Genomic DNA, 15535 nt, shown 5'->3' on the forward strand with positions numbered 1-15535 from the left:
AAAAAAAAGGTGAGAAAGGTAACAAATAAAATTTCAAGATTTACTCCAAGTCCAATACACATATTTTTTTTAGAGAGAGAAGGAATATGTACGGAGAATAATAAAAAGGTAGAAGAAATTTTGATAGACAGTCAAGGATGAAGAAAAACAAAACACTATCAGAAGTAGAAGACAAGTACATCCCATTAACAAGAGCATCGAGGACCTTAAAGCTCCCTACAGCTCCTGGTGTTAAAGAGGCCATCAAATGATAAAAGGTGATGATTGCAAAGAGGGATCTGTTTGTTTTCTTTTCAGACATGTAAGGGGAAATCATTACCAAGGTCATCCTTTTGAGGTAACAAAGTTGGGGTATTCAGAGTCATTAAAAAAAAGAAAGTGGTTGGAATACGAAATTACACAGCTAAAATAAACAGGAGCAGGTGGTGCTTATAAGAGGAAGTAGCTAAACACTTAACAAAGCTACTCCCCTAGCACTATCAGAGTTGTTAGCCGGGAAACATTAGAGGCTTTTGATACTAGGGTACTAGTGCTTTTTGTCACAGTTCAGCCCAGAAAGCCTGAAAAGTGTGACAGGGTAATTTTTCCATACAGTTGCAACATCTTTTGTACCATTTAGCTGATTCTTTGACCCGGCTGCCCGAATGACAGCTGCTAAGGGTTCTGAAAACTCTGAATTCTTGTCCTCATTAGCCCTCTGTCAGGTCACTGGCCCGGGGTGGGGAGGCGGAGGGGGGGGCCCTGTGTCCCCTTCCACACAACCCAGCTCCCTACACCTGTCTCCTTCCTGGGAGAGATGGAGAAGAGAGGAATGTGGTGAAGGGAGAGAGGGAAGGAGGCAGAACTGGGAAGGGGAAAGCCTTATAAGCTGTCTGCCCCGACCAAATGTCTTCACTGTAGTCCTGGGGTCAGAGTGCGGGGTGGGGGGCACCAATGGTAGGTAGCTCCAAAGCCCCAAGTCCTAGCTAAGGTTCAGGCCTGCTAACCCTAGGTTTATGCCAGGCAAGTTGAGATAAAAAGTGGAATTTTCCAACACAAATTATCTTCAAACACAATATGGTTTGGCCCCTACAGATAGAATCATTGCAACGAAAGTTTGAGGGCATAACCTTACTAGGTTTCTCTCACATTAAGAAAAATAAGTAGTTGACAGAGTATTACAATGGTTCAGCCCTGACACATAGCACAAATCAGAGATTATTGTTCCAGGAAAGCATTTTTTAAAGATTTACAAAACAGTAGGTCAAAATATAGATTATGGTATACTTTTGGGGAGTTTTCTTGGGGGGCAGGGTTGACCAAGACCCTCATATATGACTTTTATATAATGAGTAAAATTAGGTCCCTCTTCATACTAAATAAAAATAGTAACTTTCAACTAAAAATTATCAGCATGGAGAGAAAAATGAGTTGTGGGTCAAGAATATACAGTGTTAAGTACAGTATGGAGCAAGCCTGGTAACAAAGGAAAAGAAGAGGTGATTAACAGGCATTTTGGTTAAATTCAACCATTTTCCCAGGGTGGCTTCTCCCAGACTTTAAAATCCAGAGAGGTGCAGAGCCCCTCCGAGTTACTCCACATTTACACAGCTTCAACTCACAACCCAGCTTTCTGTTTAGTAAATGCTGGGAAGCCGAACACAAGGAGAATTTTTTTTTAAAATTTATGAGCTAGTTAAAATAGCTTTCATGCAAGTACCCCAGCGCTGCGGCATCCAACCCTTGTACCAGTGCCTGCAATGCAACCTAGTTTCATCATCTCTTAGCTCTGTGGCATTTACCTAAATCTTTCTTTTCTCTATTTTGAAAGTACTCACTCCAAGATCTTTCTCTCATTTCATGCAGAACCTTGGTTTACCTTGGTTGAGTCTGGCATTTTAAAATACATTTTTATTTACCATTTACGATCATTAATTTCTCCCTAATGTTTATGTTGTCTTTCTCCAAGAAGGCATGATAAGATAGGGAAAAGGGAAAACTATAGATCATCTCCACTCATCAATAAAAATTAAAAAATTAAATCAAAAACAATCAGGGGTCAAAAATTAAGGGAAACGCATCTGCCTTCAAGTCGGTAGTCTGGTAATCTATTCCACGGGAAATTGCGGAAATATATTTTTCCACAATAAAAAGGCAGGAATGGGTTTCTTTGGCCCTCACGGTAATTTCCTACCTTTAAGACTTGATACTTTTTTCTATTTTTATTTCTGTTACTGTTCCTATTATTGTAATTTGCTGAGTCACTGGGGCCATAATTAATTTAAAAGAAGATTACTTGCAAGGAAAATACATTTAAATGAGATAAATCAGGAGTAGGAGGTTGGCTAAGGGGTGTTCTATACCCTGTGTGCATGTGGGTAAGTGTGGGAGGGGGAGAAGGCGGGGGGAAAGACACGGTCATCAGCAAAGCAGCGTCCTGTAGTCTCCTCCAATGCTGACAGTGACAACTTTAGGAAGAAGAGAGGCTAACGGCATAAACCTGGTGTAGAGTCGTGTAACAGTCATAGATCCTATTTCTTATAACTACTTCTTTTGCAAAGAGAGAAGAAAATAAATGTAAAAGTGTGGAGCTTCAGCTCTGTCAGCTGTAGAGCAAGTTTGACGTGGGCCTGGGTGCAAAAGGTAGATTTAGGGCTCTAATTTCAGATTTATAGTAAAACTTGCTCACGCTCTCCTGGTGCAGCCCCAGGCTCAGGGGCAGCAACAATCCCTGAATGTGAAGTTATAATGTTCTGGGGCTACTCGGTGATTAACAAAAAACATTAGGGGACATTGAGAAAATCTAGCCCCCAAAATTCTACCAAATGCCCTCTAATATGACACACTGCATTCTGCATGAATGGTGTAAAATTCCCTCCAAGTCATTTCCTGTGCACCCAACAGGTAATGCTCTGGGCAGATGCACATCAAAAGGCTGACGAGCCTGAAAATGTCATCTGTGGGCAGAAAGAAAAGTCCAAGTAGCAATGTGGTTTCTGAACCTTAGAATGAGGCAGTGAGAGGGAAGAAGCAGGTGAAGTGGCAGGGGGTAGGAAGGAGAAAGAATAGCAGGGCAGGGTGGGACCACAGAGAAAAGCCTCCCTCCCACACCTGCGTTCTGAAGTTAGGAAGCCAGGTCCCCACCCAGAGAACCTCAGAAGCTGCAAATCCTACCAGACTCATTTTCTGGTAAGTACTTTACATACCATGTTATAAAATATATTCGAGTTGGGGAAAAACTAATCAGTCAAATCAGTGGCATTTCTTGAACACCTACTGAGTCGACAGCAGTTGGGAGAGTACCGTGGAAGCTAGATGCATGCTCTCTGGTCTCAAAAACCTCTCCAGTAAACAGGGGGAAACAAGCTATTTACAAATAGGAGACACAGGAGGAAGACCAAGGATGGCAGAGGAACAAATATGTCAAGATTCAATAGCTGGATAATTAAAGCATATAGACAGATGCCCTGGGTGTTGAGGATAGGCATTAAATACATGTGTGTTGAAGGTGGCAGTTGGGTTGACACCACTAGGAGAAGGTGAATTAATTGGAGAAGGCTTCCTGGGGGAGCTGGGGTGGGAAGGATTTAAGGAGGTCTTCGAAGATGGGGAGAACTGTGGCCCGGTGGATTGGGGAAAAGAAGAAAATTCCAGGCCGGGGGAACTTCCAGTGAGGGGCTGGAAGTGGGAGAGTTGAGTGCAAGGTAGATTTGGGTGAGTTTAGGAGGAATGAAGGGTACGAGCTGGGAAAGTAACGGTGAAGGGAGTCATTCGTCGTATAAGATGGGGAGAGATTCTTAAAGCTGCCCGGAAGGATGCTTTTCCTGATGAAAATGGAGATGGATAAATCACTGGACAATTTTTCGAGGACAGGAGAGATGGGGGCCGAGCAACACTGCAGAGATGATCCGGCCACCTGCATGTATCACAAACTGGAGAAGGGGAGGAGAAGGGGTGCAATGTTGGAGGCAGGAAGATCAGCGAAGGAGTTGATAAAGTAGTCTAACTGGGCTGTGACAAAAGCTTGGGCCAGGGTGGTAGCTGTATAGGTGAGAAGGAAGAGGGAGATGCAGGAAATGAAGTGGAGGAAGAATTGGCAGGATTAAGCAGTTGATTGTGAGAGCTGAAAGGCAGGGAGATGACACTGAGGTTACTGGCTTCTGGGATAGAGAAGTTGGTGGGGTTATCAACTCAGATGGGAAAGTTAGGAGGAGGAGGAGGAGGAGGAGTGCATGGGGGTGGAGGGGGAGGTGATGATAAATTCGGTTTTAGACTAGCAAAGTATGGACTACCACTGACTCCACAACGGATTAACAGGCTGTAAGATAGGGAAAATGACCCAGGGGGCTTTCCACAGTTCCTGGATACTTACATAGCTGTTTAACAAGCACATGTGTTGCTATATAGACTGTGAGCCCATTGTTGGGTAGGGATTGTCTCTATTCGTTGACTAACTGCACTTTCCAAGCGCTTAGTGCAGTGCTCTGCACAGAGTAAGCGCTCAATAAGATTGTATGAAATACTGTATTCCTCCAACCATTCAGTACAATTCTCTGCACATAAGTAAGCACTCAAGAAATACCATTGTCGATGAAACAAGAAAGCCATACCAGTAAAAGGGAAGAAAGTACTAGGCATTTGATGACATCTAAAAGCTGCAGTCTGTGCCTGGAGGTTTCTCTATTAGAGTAGGACTGTAGAGAAGGAACCTGCACCCTTCTTTAAATATATGTATAAAAAAATTGAGATAGGTGTCAAAATCTTTTCTTTGGCCAAAGGCAGCAGACTAAATGAATATCCTCCAGGGGAATATATATTTCAAAGAGAGCATTTTGATACTAAAAATCATCTTTGTCTTTTATATTTTTGTTTCCTTTTTTCTTATGTCTGTTGGCAGACCCACCTCACTCTACTCTCAGGCTGTGAGCCTCTGGGAGGGCAAGGACCGTGTCTATCTCTCATCTGAGTACTTCTTTCCCAGTGTTTAATACATGTTTACATAGTGCAGGTGCTTAAATACTGTTACTACTTAAATGACTTAAACACTGCAAATGTCAGGTTCTCACACTTACATAAGGCCCTGGTTTCCTCTTTTTTCTTTTAATGGTATTTGTTTAGCATTTACTATGTGTCAAACACTGTTCTCAGCCCTGGGGAAGGTACAAGTGAATTTGGTTGGGCACAGTCCCTTGTCTCTCGTGGAGTTCAGAGTCTTAATCCCCATTTTACAGATAAGGTAACTGAGGCACAGAGAAGTTAAGTGACTTGCCCAAGGACACACAGCAGACAAGTGGTGGAGCCCGAAATAGAATCCGGGTCCTTCTGACTCCCAGTCTCCTGCTCTTTCCCCTGGGCCAAGCTGCAAAAAGCACCTGATCTAAATTATAGTAGGAAAAATTCCCACATTCCTGGGAAAATTCACATATCCCACCCCTGGGCAGAAGAGTTTTGATAATGCCATTTAGGGGGAAGTAGACCTTCCTAAACAGGAGAAGCAGTGTGGGCTAGGGGATGGAGCACAGGACTGGGAGTCAAAAGGACCTGGGTTCTATTCCTGGCTCCACCACTTGTCTGTTGTGTGATCTTGGGCAAGTCACTTAACTTCTCTGTGCCTCAGTTACCTTATCTGTAAAATGAGGATTAAGACCGTGACCCCCACGTGGGACACATGGACTGTGTGTGACATGATTAATTTGTATCTACCCCGGCACTTAGTATAGTACCTGGCTCATAGTAACCACTTAATACCATAAAAAAACCTTCAAAGTGGACAGCAACTGCCTCCATCAAAAGTACATGTCCCAGTGTCCCCTTCTCGAAGTAATCTCAGTGCTTTATGCAAGCATTAGAGGATAAAGCTTAAATTGTTGGTATTATGTTAAAACATTTCGAAACACTGCACTTCTCTCATACTTGAACAATTACTGCAGTTTCTGATCAGTTTATTGCTCATTAAGCCGGTGGCCTGCACAGCACCCGGGTACAAAGCCTCGACTGGGCATTTTTTCACATATTAAATTTTATTTTAAAAGCATTCCTCTCACAGAACACTTTTTCCTACGTTTGAAGTTTGCCTTGAAATACCCCTCCACCCACTTGTATCAATTTTCACTTTTATTGTAGAATTCTTTTTATTTCTATTCCATGCCAAAGAAGGTACATAATACCTTAACACATTACTGTGGCTTTTAAAGTTCAAGTTAGGAACCCATTTCCATTCCTAACTACTGTCTGAGACAGCATTCACCACCAAATATTTTGGTTTTAAACTAAATATTCATTTTGCCTTGTTATAAGAGTACATAACTCTTGAAAAGTTTTCCTTTAACAGTTCAAAAAAATCAGATAAAGTTAAAAGTACCTAACAACATCATACAAAATTACATCTGTGCTTTCATCTGAATCTAGTAACATGTTTGAAAGTAGTTATTTGCCCATAGGGGGGAAAAAAAGTTAAATAATCCTAAAGCATCAATGAACAAATTAAAAAAAAAATTTTTTTTTTAAACCCTATTCCCTATTTAGAAGGCCTTTGCCTCCCTGCTGTAAAACACATAAGAATATGGGAATGAAAGTGGCAAATAATGAATGACATCCCTTGAGGCGCAGCATGGCCAAGTGGAAAAAGCATGGGCCTAAATTTCAGAGGACCTAGATTCTATTCTCTGTTCTGCTACTTGCCTGCTGTGTGACCTTGGGCAATCACTTAACTGGTCTGCGCCTCAGTTTCCTCAACAGTAAAATGGGGATTCAATACCTGCTTTCTTTCCTACTTGGACTGTGAGGCCTATTTGGGACAAAGACTGGGAGTCCAACCTGATTAACTTGCATTTACCTCAGTGCTTAGAATGGTGCTTGAAATATAGTAAACGCTTAAAGATGCTCATCATCATCATCAGAAGGTGTTGGGGAGGGCCTTGCCACATAACAGCAGGAATTGTGTCTCCAGCTATGGAGAAGCTTCTCTACATGCAATGTTTGCAAGAGTGCACAGGAACCAGTGTTCCCAAACGCCATGGCACCTTGGAACAGGAGCCTGGAAGGCCTCAAGGGTCTTACCTCAGGATGTGGGCTCCTCCAGGGGGTCGTTGGCCAAGTTGGTTCCTGTTTCGGGAACCCCCATGGTGGGGGGTGAGGAGGGGTACGATACAGAGCAAGGGACTTATCTATATAGCCATCCTTCACATTTGAAAAAGACACTACTGAACGTGAAGTTCAGCCATGACTGTGACTGATAAAGGCCAAAGCAGGACCCACAGTTCCAGCTGCACTGGGCACACAAAAAAGGCTGTTCCTAGTTATGTTTAATTCTGGCTGCATCTGGCACTGTTTTTTTTCTTTCCCCTTTTCCTCCTTGTCCCTCACTCTTCACAAAGCTTTTACTCGAAAAGAGCCACTCCTTTCCTGATAGTAGTATGTCATGCTGTTCTAGCCTCGGCAACTGACCCCCCCCCCCAGTTTTCAGCTGGGATGTAACACTGTCTGATTCTTTTGTTTTACTGTATCCTTAAAATTATTTATTCTGCCCTCCTTGCTTTCACTTTCCCTCATTTCAGCTCTCATTACAGCAGCTGTTTGGGTATCCTTTTGTTAGGGCGAGCTCACCTGGGCCCCTGATGGCATTCAGGAATTTCAGGTCCTTGTACACCCTAGTAATGTGCCCCTCTTTAAGGTAATAATTACATGATGGGTATCTTTCACCAATGGGAAGGAAATGCTTTCATAAGGCCCATTTCACAAAATAGACACTTCAGTACTTGAACTAAATCAATTTCACCTATTCACGATCACCTATACATAACACAATAACCCTGATGCAGAGTAAACAGAACCAGTTAATTTTAAAATGTGCGGACACGAGCTATACAAAGAAGGTTGTGCTTCTAGTTTATCCACGATGCAGAAATTCCTTGAACTCAAGTAGTATCTGGGCTGACTACGTCACCTGTTAGCATGGGTTCCACGAATCAATTCGAAAGCTTCCAATTTAATGTAATGTCAAAGTAAAAACCTGATATCCAATGGGAAGGATGGGCTGAGGGGAGAGGGAGGTAAAGAGGGGCATAGTCTAAATTATCTAATTCCTGACAATTCGCTGTTAATAGCGAACAGTGAAAAAGACTGATGTAGTCTATATCAGCTATGTTCTTCTCACCATAATAATAATGATGGTGTTTGTTAAGCACTTACTATGTGCCAAGCACTGTTACTAAGCACTGGGGGGAGATATAAGGTTATCAGATTGTCCCACGTGGGGCTCGCAGTCTTAATCCCTATTTTTCTTTTTTTACAAATGAGGTAACTGAAGCACAGAGCCATTGAGTGACTTGCCCAAAGTCACACAGCTGACAAGTGGCGGAGCCAAGATTAGAACCCATGACCTCTGACTCCCAAGCCCATTTTTACCCTTTCTTCTATTTCGGCTGGAGAAACTGGCATAAAAACTTTGACCGTGATGAAAATAAAAGTCTCCCAGTTACGACAATAAAACCCAGACTGGAAAACAACAGGGTACATCCACGGAGAACTGGCCCACAGCTGAGAGGCGACGAAAAAGGAGCTTCGCTTTGAAGATAGAGAGCCTAACATTTGAAAAACTACCACCTCTCTTCCAGGCATTTCATTCTGCTAACCCCAGGAGAGCCCAGCAGATGGTTGCGCTTTGCTCCCTCTATACCAGTTTTCAAGGAAAAGTGCTGGATCGATTTACTCCAAAAACAATCCCAAAGGGCCTGAGCGTTTTGCTGCAGGTGAATCAATCAATTGTATTTATTGAGCACTTACTGTGTGCAGAGCACTGTACTAAGCGCTTGGGAAGTACAAGTTGGCAACATATAGAGACAGTCCCTACCCAACAGTGGGCTCACAGTCTATAAGTGGGAGACAGAGAACAAAACCAAACATACTCACAAAATAAAATAGAACAGATATGTACAAGTAAAATATAGAGTAATAAATATGTACAGATTATATATATATATATATATATATATATATATATACACACACACACACACACAGGTGCTGTGGGGAAGGGAAGGAGGTAAAATGGGAAGATACTCCAATAACTGAGGTACCATCACGTCTTTTGTTAGCCTCCTCTACTGGTGGATTCCAAAAGCAGCAAAGAAATGGGATCCAGAGATGTTATGTGCCTGCTTTTCCATCTAGAGCTGAATGTGCCAGAATAGCAACCATAAGTTGATAGAGTAGACTCCTAAACAAGAGACTGGGGGGGAGTGGAAGGGGGAGAGGAAGAGGGAGGAATTAGCTACAGAAGGAACAATATAGAAATACTCAAGCAAAATCAGGTATGGCATAGGTCAGATGCGGTTCCATTATAGATGACTCAGCACTGCCATTAAGTTTACCGCATATGGTTCGGTGCTATAGTCTAATACTGCTAAATTGGTTCACAGACTGTCAAGTTACATTACTTGATGCCTCTCCTTTAATCTCCCCCAGCCTGCAGAAGGATGCTCCAGAAAGGGAATTAACACGTCTCCCCGAATGCCTAAGGGCACCGCGAGAATAATGAGAACCAAAATGTCATTTTCCAATCGGCAAAACTCTAGGTATATTTATGAATCCGCCCCGTTGTAAACATCACGTGCCCGATTTGGCTTCAAATGTTTGCGGGTTAACATCTTCCCCCGCGATGCTCTTCCAAATCATGGGGAACTTCAACACGATCGCGTTGCTGTGAAACATCTATCGATCTCCCCTTTCCCTGAGGTTTCACAGCACAAAGGAAGCCCAAGTTCATTTTGAATGTGCACACCCGACCAAATCCTAGACAACCTCCGGCTAATAATTAATGGATGAAATGCATTTGAGAACAAAAAAGGTGCGATGAGACGGTTCAAAAGTGATGAAAATGGCAGGTACCTCTCTTCTGCACCTTTTGTTTTCTCTGAGTGATGCATACTGCAGAGCAAACGTTTGGGGCCAAACCACCTCAAATCTGCTTTTCTAATATTAAGCACAAAGGAACAACACCGACAGCAAGCGTGGTAAATAAATCCCTCCCTGGGGAACGAAGGCAGCAGACAGGAGGGGGCTGACATGCATGCAGGAGAAAACTAAACACCATTTTTTTTTTCTTCTACCTGCCCAAGTTGCCATTTGCTGCAGCGACCGAGAACCCCTTTCTCCTGTCGATTTCACGACGCGTTTCGGGAACCCTGTATTTTCCTGAAGTCATCTGTTGACATGCCTTAAGAGCGTGATATTCCTATCACTGGATCTTTAAGCGAGAAATCCATTTTCTTTCCTGTTCAGGTAAACATGTTTACAGCGGCTGCCCAGGCACTGGGTGGTTCAGACTCACATGTCACACACACACACATGTCGTCAGCAGCAAGAAAAGCCCCTTTCTCTGATGATCCACATTTTAAATAAGGTAAGAAAAAAAAAAGCGAACAGCGCTTTCCGAACTTACCTTTCATAAAGCCACATCGGCGGAGGCGGCAGCTGGCTACACAACCCGCTATTGACGCTAAAAAGAGGAAATTAAAGATCGCAACGGCCCGCTCCCCTCCGCTTAGGACCGGCCTTCGCTACACAATGACACACTAAGGGCAACTTTGCATCCCAACTTCCCGGCTTCTTGCAAACTCACACCTTTATTTGGGCCCCTAAATGGTGAATTGGGGGGTGGGGAGGGGAAGGAGGGTTGGACCCCCCTTTTGCGGTTGGAAGGAAACATCTTGGGGCCCAGCTGCCCCCCTCCCCAAAAGACACACACACACACAACCCTCCGTATCTGCTGCTAGGCAGGAAATCACACACACACACACACACACACACACACACACACAACCTAAAATCGCCGGGAAATGCTCTAAAACCTCCCGTTTCGCATCCCATAAAAGAGAGAGAGCCGAAGGGGGGAGGGAAACGGGGAGACGAGAGAGTTGTTTCGAAAACACCTATTTCCTTCTTTTCTGGGAGAGATGTCGACTTTGTTAGAGGCGCCTCCCCTCCCCTCTGTGTGTCTTCGAGACTCGTTTTAAAAATAGCAACACGTACCAGAGAGAGGGAAAAAAAAAGCCCCTAAGTCTGAAATGTAAATGTAATTCCTTATATAGACTGCAGCAGCAGCCCCCGGCAGACCGTTATTACCATTACCAACCATTATTATACAAACAGGTACCAGGGCAGGGCCTGGAGGGGAGGAGGGAACCGGGGGAGCAGATGGGCATGGGGGGGGACTTCACCATTTGCACCCTCCCCCCCCCGCAAAAAATAAATCAGCCTCCCCCGCCCCCCGCCCTAATAAATTACCGAGACATCATTAAAAAAAATCGAGAGAGACTCCCTGGCAAAGAGCAGTAGTTTCAGGGAAAGGAAGAGGCAGAAATTTTTTTAAAAAAAATCAACTTACACCGTCTTTCAATATTGGAAAAGCCACGTTTGGGTTGCTTTGCGATCTTACACCAAGTTGTGTTGGGGGGGAGGAGGAGGAGGGGGGATTGTGTGTATTCCCTAGGCAAATCAGCATAAATCGATAGACTGCAGCAGCAACAGTGCCTGTCCGTCTGTTGGCCGCCCCCTCCCACCACCACCAAGCCTTCTAGACCGTTGGGTAGGGACTGTCTCTCTCTGTTGCCAACTTGGACTTCCCAAGCGCTTAGTACAGTGCTCTGCACACAGTAAGCGCTCAATAAATACGATTGATTGATTGATTGGGCGAGCCACCAATCCCTCTCTCCTGCTCCACCAGGTAACAACTTCGCCCCCAAAGCCGCCCTCCTCTCGGGAGGACGCCGAAAAAGGCCGGCCCTGCCCTTTTCTTGGCCCGATTAGCCGGTCACTTGAATTCTCTAGGCCTCAGTTAACCTCATCTGTAAAATGGGGATTAAGACTGTCAGCCCCCCGTAGGGACACCCTGATCACCTTGGAAACTCCCCAGCGCTTAGAACGGTGCTTTGCACATAGTAAGCGCTTAATAAATGCTATTATTATTATTATTATTATTACAGTAATGCACACAGCCTTTTAGACTGTGAGCCCACTGTTGGGTAGGGACTGTCTCTATATGTTGCCAATTTGTGCTTCCCAAGCGCTTAGTACAGTGCTCTGCACATAGTAAGCGCTCAATAAATACGATTGATTGATTGATTGATTATTATTATAACTTCACCCCCGTCTCCGCCCCCCTCCATGTCCCCTGAAGGCTAACTTCACACAGCACCACAACAGGGTGTCTCTACACCCCGCGCGGGAGTGACACTGTAATCTACGGAATATAATCCGTATTCGTGTGTGTGTGTGCCACCAAGGTAACAACTTCTTACACGCAGGATACCCCCCCCCCCCCCCTTTTTTCACTCATTCATTCAATCGTACAGAGAAGCACTGTGGCTCAGTGGAAAGAGCCAGGGCTTTGGAGTCAGAGGTCATGGGTTCGAATCCCGACTCCGCCACATGTCTGCTGTGTGATCTTGGGCAAGTCACTTCTAGACTGTGAGCCCACTGTTGTGTAGGGACCGTCTCTATATGTTGCCAACTTGTCCTTCCCAAGCGCTTAGTACAGTGCTCTGCACACAGTAAGTGCTCACTAAATACGACTGAACGAACTTCACTTCTCTGGGCCTCGGTTCCCTCATCTGGAAAATGGGGATTAAGACTGGGAGCCCCACGTGGGACAACCTGATCACCCTGTATCCTCCCCAGCGCTTAGAGCAGTGCTTTGCACATAGTAAGCGCTTAACAAATGCCAATTATTATTATTGTCTCCCCCTTTTAGACTGTGAGCCCACTGTTGGGTAGGGACTGTCTCTCTATGTTGCCAACTTGGACTTCCCAAGCGCTTAGTCCAGTGCTCAGCACACAGTAAGCGCTCACTAAATACGACTGAATGAACTTCACTTCTCTGGGCCTCGGTTACCTCATCTGGAAAATGGGGATTACGACGGTGAGCCCCACGTGGGACAACCTGATCACCCTGTATCCTCCCCAGCGCTTAGAGCAGTGCTTTGCACATAGTAAGCGCTTAACAAATGCCAATTATTATTATTATTGTCTCCCCCTTTTAGACTGTGAGCCCACTGTTGGGTAGGGACTGTCTCTCTATGTTGCCAACTTGGACTTCCCAAGCGCTTAGTCCAGTGCTCAGCACACAGTAAGCGCTCAATAAATACGACTGAATGAACTTCACTTCTCTGGGCCTCGGTTACCTCATCTGGAAAATGGGGATTACGACGGTGAGCCCCACGTGGGACAACCTGATCACCCTGTATCCTCCCCAGCGCTTAGAGCAGTGCTTTGCACATAGTAAGCGCTTAACAAATGCCAATTATTATTATTATTGTCTCCCCCTTTTAGACTGTGAGCCCACTGTTGGGTAGGGACTGTCTCTCTATGTTGCCAACTTGGACTTCCCAAGCGCTTAGTCCAGTGCTCTGCACACAGTAAGCGCTCAATAAATACGACTGAATGAACTTCACTTCTCTGGGCCTCGTGCTTTGCACATAGTAAGCGCTTAACAAATGCCAATTATTATTATTATTATTATTGTCTCCCCCTTTTAGTCTGTGAGCCCACTGTTGGGTAGGGACTGTCTCTCTATGTTGCCAACTTGGACTTTCCAAGCGCTTAGTCCAGTGCTCTGCACACAGTAAGCGCTCAATAAATACGATTGATTGATTGCTTGATTGATTATTACTGTGTGCTGGGCGCTTGGGAAGTACAAGTCGGCAACAAATAGAGACGGTCCCTACCCAACAACGGGCTCACTTTCTGTTCCCTGCGCCCAGGGCCCGCCCCAACAAACACACACACACACACACACACACACACACACACACTGAAAGAGAGAGAGAGAGAGAGAGAGAGAGAGGAGAAAACTAACGGGAAAGAGATGGCCGGGCCCCATCCCATGCCCCGCCCGGCCCCCCTCCATCCAACCCCACCTCCTCACAAACCACCCCACGTCACCCCTCTTCCCCCCGGGCCCGAGGCTGGGTTTGTGTGTTTGTGTTTGCGAAGCAACGTGGCTCAGTGGAAAGAGCCCGGGCTTTGGAGTCAGAGGTCACGAGTTCAAATCCCGGCTCCGCCACTTGTCAGCTGTGTGACTTTGGGCCAGTCACTTCACTTCTCTGGGCCTCAGTTCCCGCATCCGTAAAATGGGAATTGAGACTGTGGGACAGCCTGATCACCTTGTTACCTCCCCGGCGCTTAGTACAGTGCTTTGCGCATAGTAACCAGCGCTTAGTCCAGTGCTCTGCACGCAGTAAGTGCTCAATAAATACGATTGATTGATTGTGTGTGTGTTTGGGGGACGAGCCACTTCTCACCTTGCTACCTCCCCAGCGCTTAGTCCAGTGCTTTGCACATAGCAACCAGCGCTTAGTCCAGTACTCTACATGCAGTAAGCGCTCAATAAATACGATTGATTGACTGTGTGTGTGTGTGTTGGGGGACGAGCCACTTCTCACCTTGCTACCTCCCCAGCGCTTAGTCCAGTGCTTTGCACATAGCAACCAGCGCTTAGTCCAGTACTCTACATGCAGTAAGCGCTCAATAAATACGATTGATTGACTGTGTGTGTTTGTGTGTCGGGGGACGAGCCACTTCTCACCTTGCTACCTCTCCAGCGCTTAGTCCAGTGCTCTGCACGCAGTTAAAGCTCAATAAATACGATTGATTGATTGTGTGCGCGTTTGTGTGTTGGGGGACGAGCCACTTCTCACCTCGCCACCTCCCCAGCGCTTAGTCCAGTGCTTTGCACATAGTAACCAGCGCGTAGTCCAGTACTCTACATGCAGTAAGCGCTCAATAAATACGATTGATTGATTGACTGTGTGTGCGTTCGTGCGTGTTGGGGGCCGAGCCACCTCTCAATCAATCAGTCTTATTTATCGAGCGCTTACCGGACTAAGCGCTTGGGAAGTCCAAGTTGGCAACCTATTATTCCCGGCCAACAAGTTAGTTCGTCGGGCTGCTCCGAACGGGGGAATGGAGGGGGGGAAAAGTGCGAAAAGAAGCAACAGCCCGGCTCCCACCGAGAGGGAAGGAGGGAGGGACCCTCGGCCCAACGGTCGCCCGATGCGGCGCCGGTTAACGGTCCAGGGAGGGAAGAGCCGCTAGGCGGACAGGCAGCAGGTAAGAGACATAACGGTTCGCAGGAGGAGGAGGAGGAGAAGAAGGAGGAGGAAGAGGGGGGCATGGATCACTACTTTCTACTTTCCCCGGGCACTTTCCCCGCTCCTGCTGCCCGGGCCCCTCCGCCACTCACCGTTATTGCGCCTTGGGTTCGCCTGCTTTCTGCGCTTACACCTGGGGCCATCCGCCATGATCCTCTCGCTTGGGTCTAAATGCTCGAGTCACCTCCTCCCCCTCCCTCCCTCCCCCCCCCCCACCCACCCCGCCGTCCGTCCACCCGCCCCCCCCACCCCACCTGGTTTACGACACTGAGGGCTTTACGACGTCACCTTCCCTACACCTAGAGCCGCGCGCCTTACGGCCGGAACCTTGTTGCTAGGGAGGGGGCGGTTTGCGGCCGGGCCGGGCGAGCGTTTGAATCGCGCGGAAAGGGGGGGGGGGGTCGCGT

At 46.1% G+C, this 15535-nt stretch overlaps 1 protein-coding gene across 8 annotated transcripts in view; it reads right to left on the reverse strand.

Moving 5' to 3' along the window:
• The window catches only part of ZEB1 (zinc finger E-box binding homeobox 1), a 165782-nt gene extending 150475 nt beyond the window's left edge, over positions 1-15307 (reverse strand). For 4 of the 8 annotated variants that reach the window (XM_038755530.1, XM_038755529.1, XM_038755528.1 and 1 more), the window contains exon 1: positions 15221-15307. In XM_038755530.1, the coding sequence (XP_038611458.1) occupies positions 15221-15278 (58 nt within the window). In that variant the 5' untranslated portion in view covers positions 15279-15307. Of the gene's footprint in view, positions 1-10420; positions 10756-15220 lie in introns of those variants that run through there. The other 4 variants (XM_038755536.1, XM_038755533.1, XM_038755534.1 and 1 more) reach the window with 3 other exon arrangements.
• Positions 15308-15535: the final 228 nt, after the last annotated feature.

This window comes from Tachyglossus aculeatus, chromosome 13 (assembly GCF_015852505.1).
Source record: "Tachyglossus aculeatus isolate mTacAcu1 chromosome 13, mTacAcu1.pri, whole genome shotgun sequence".
Lineage (NCBI taxonomy): Eukaryota > Metazoa > Chordata > Mammalia > Monotremata > Tachyglossidae > Tachyglossus > Tachyglossus aculeatus.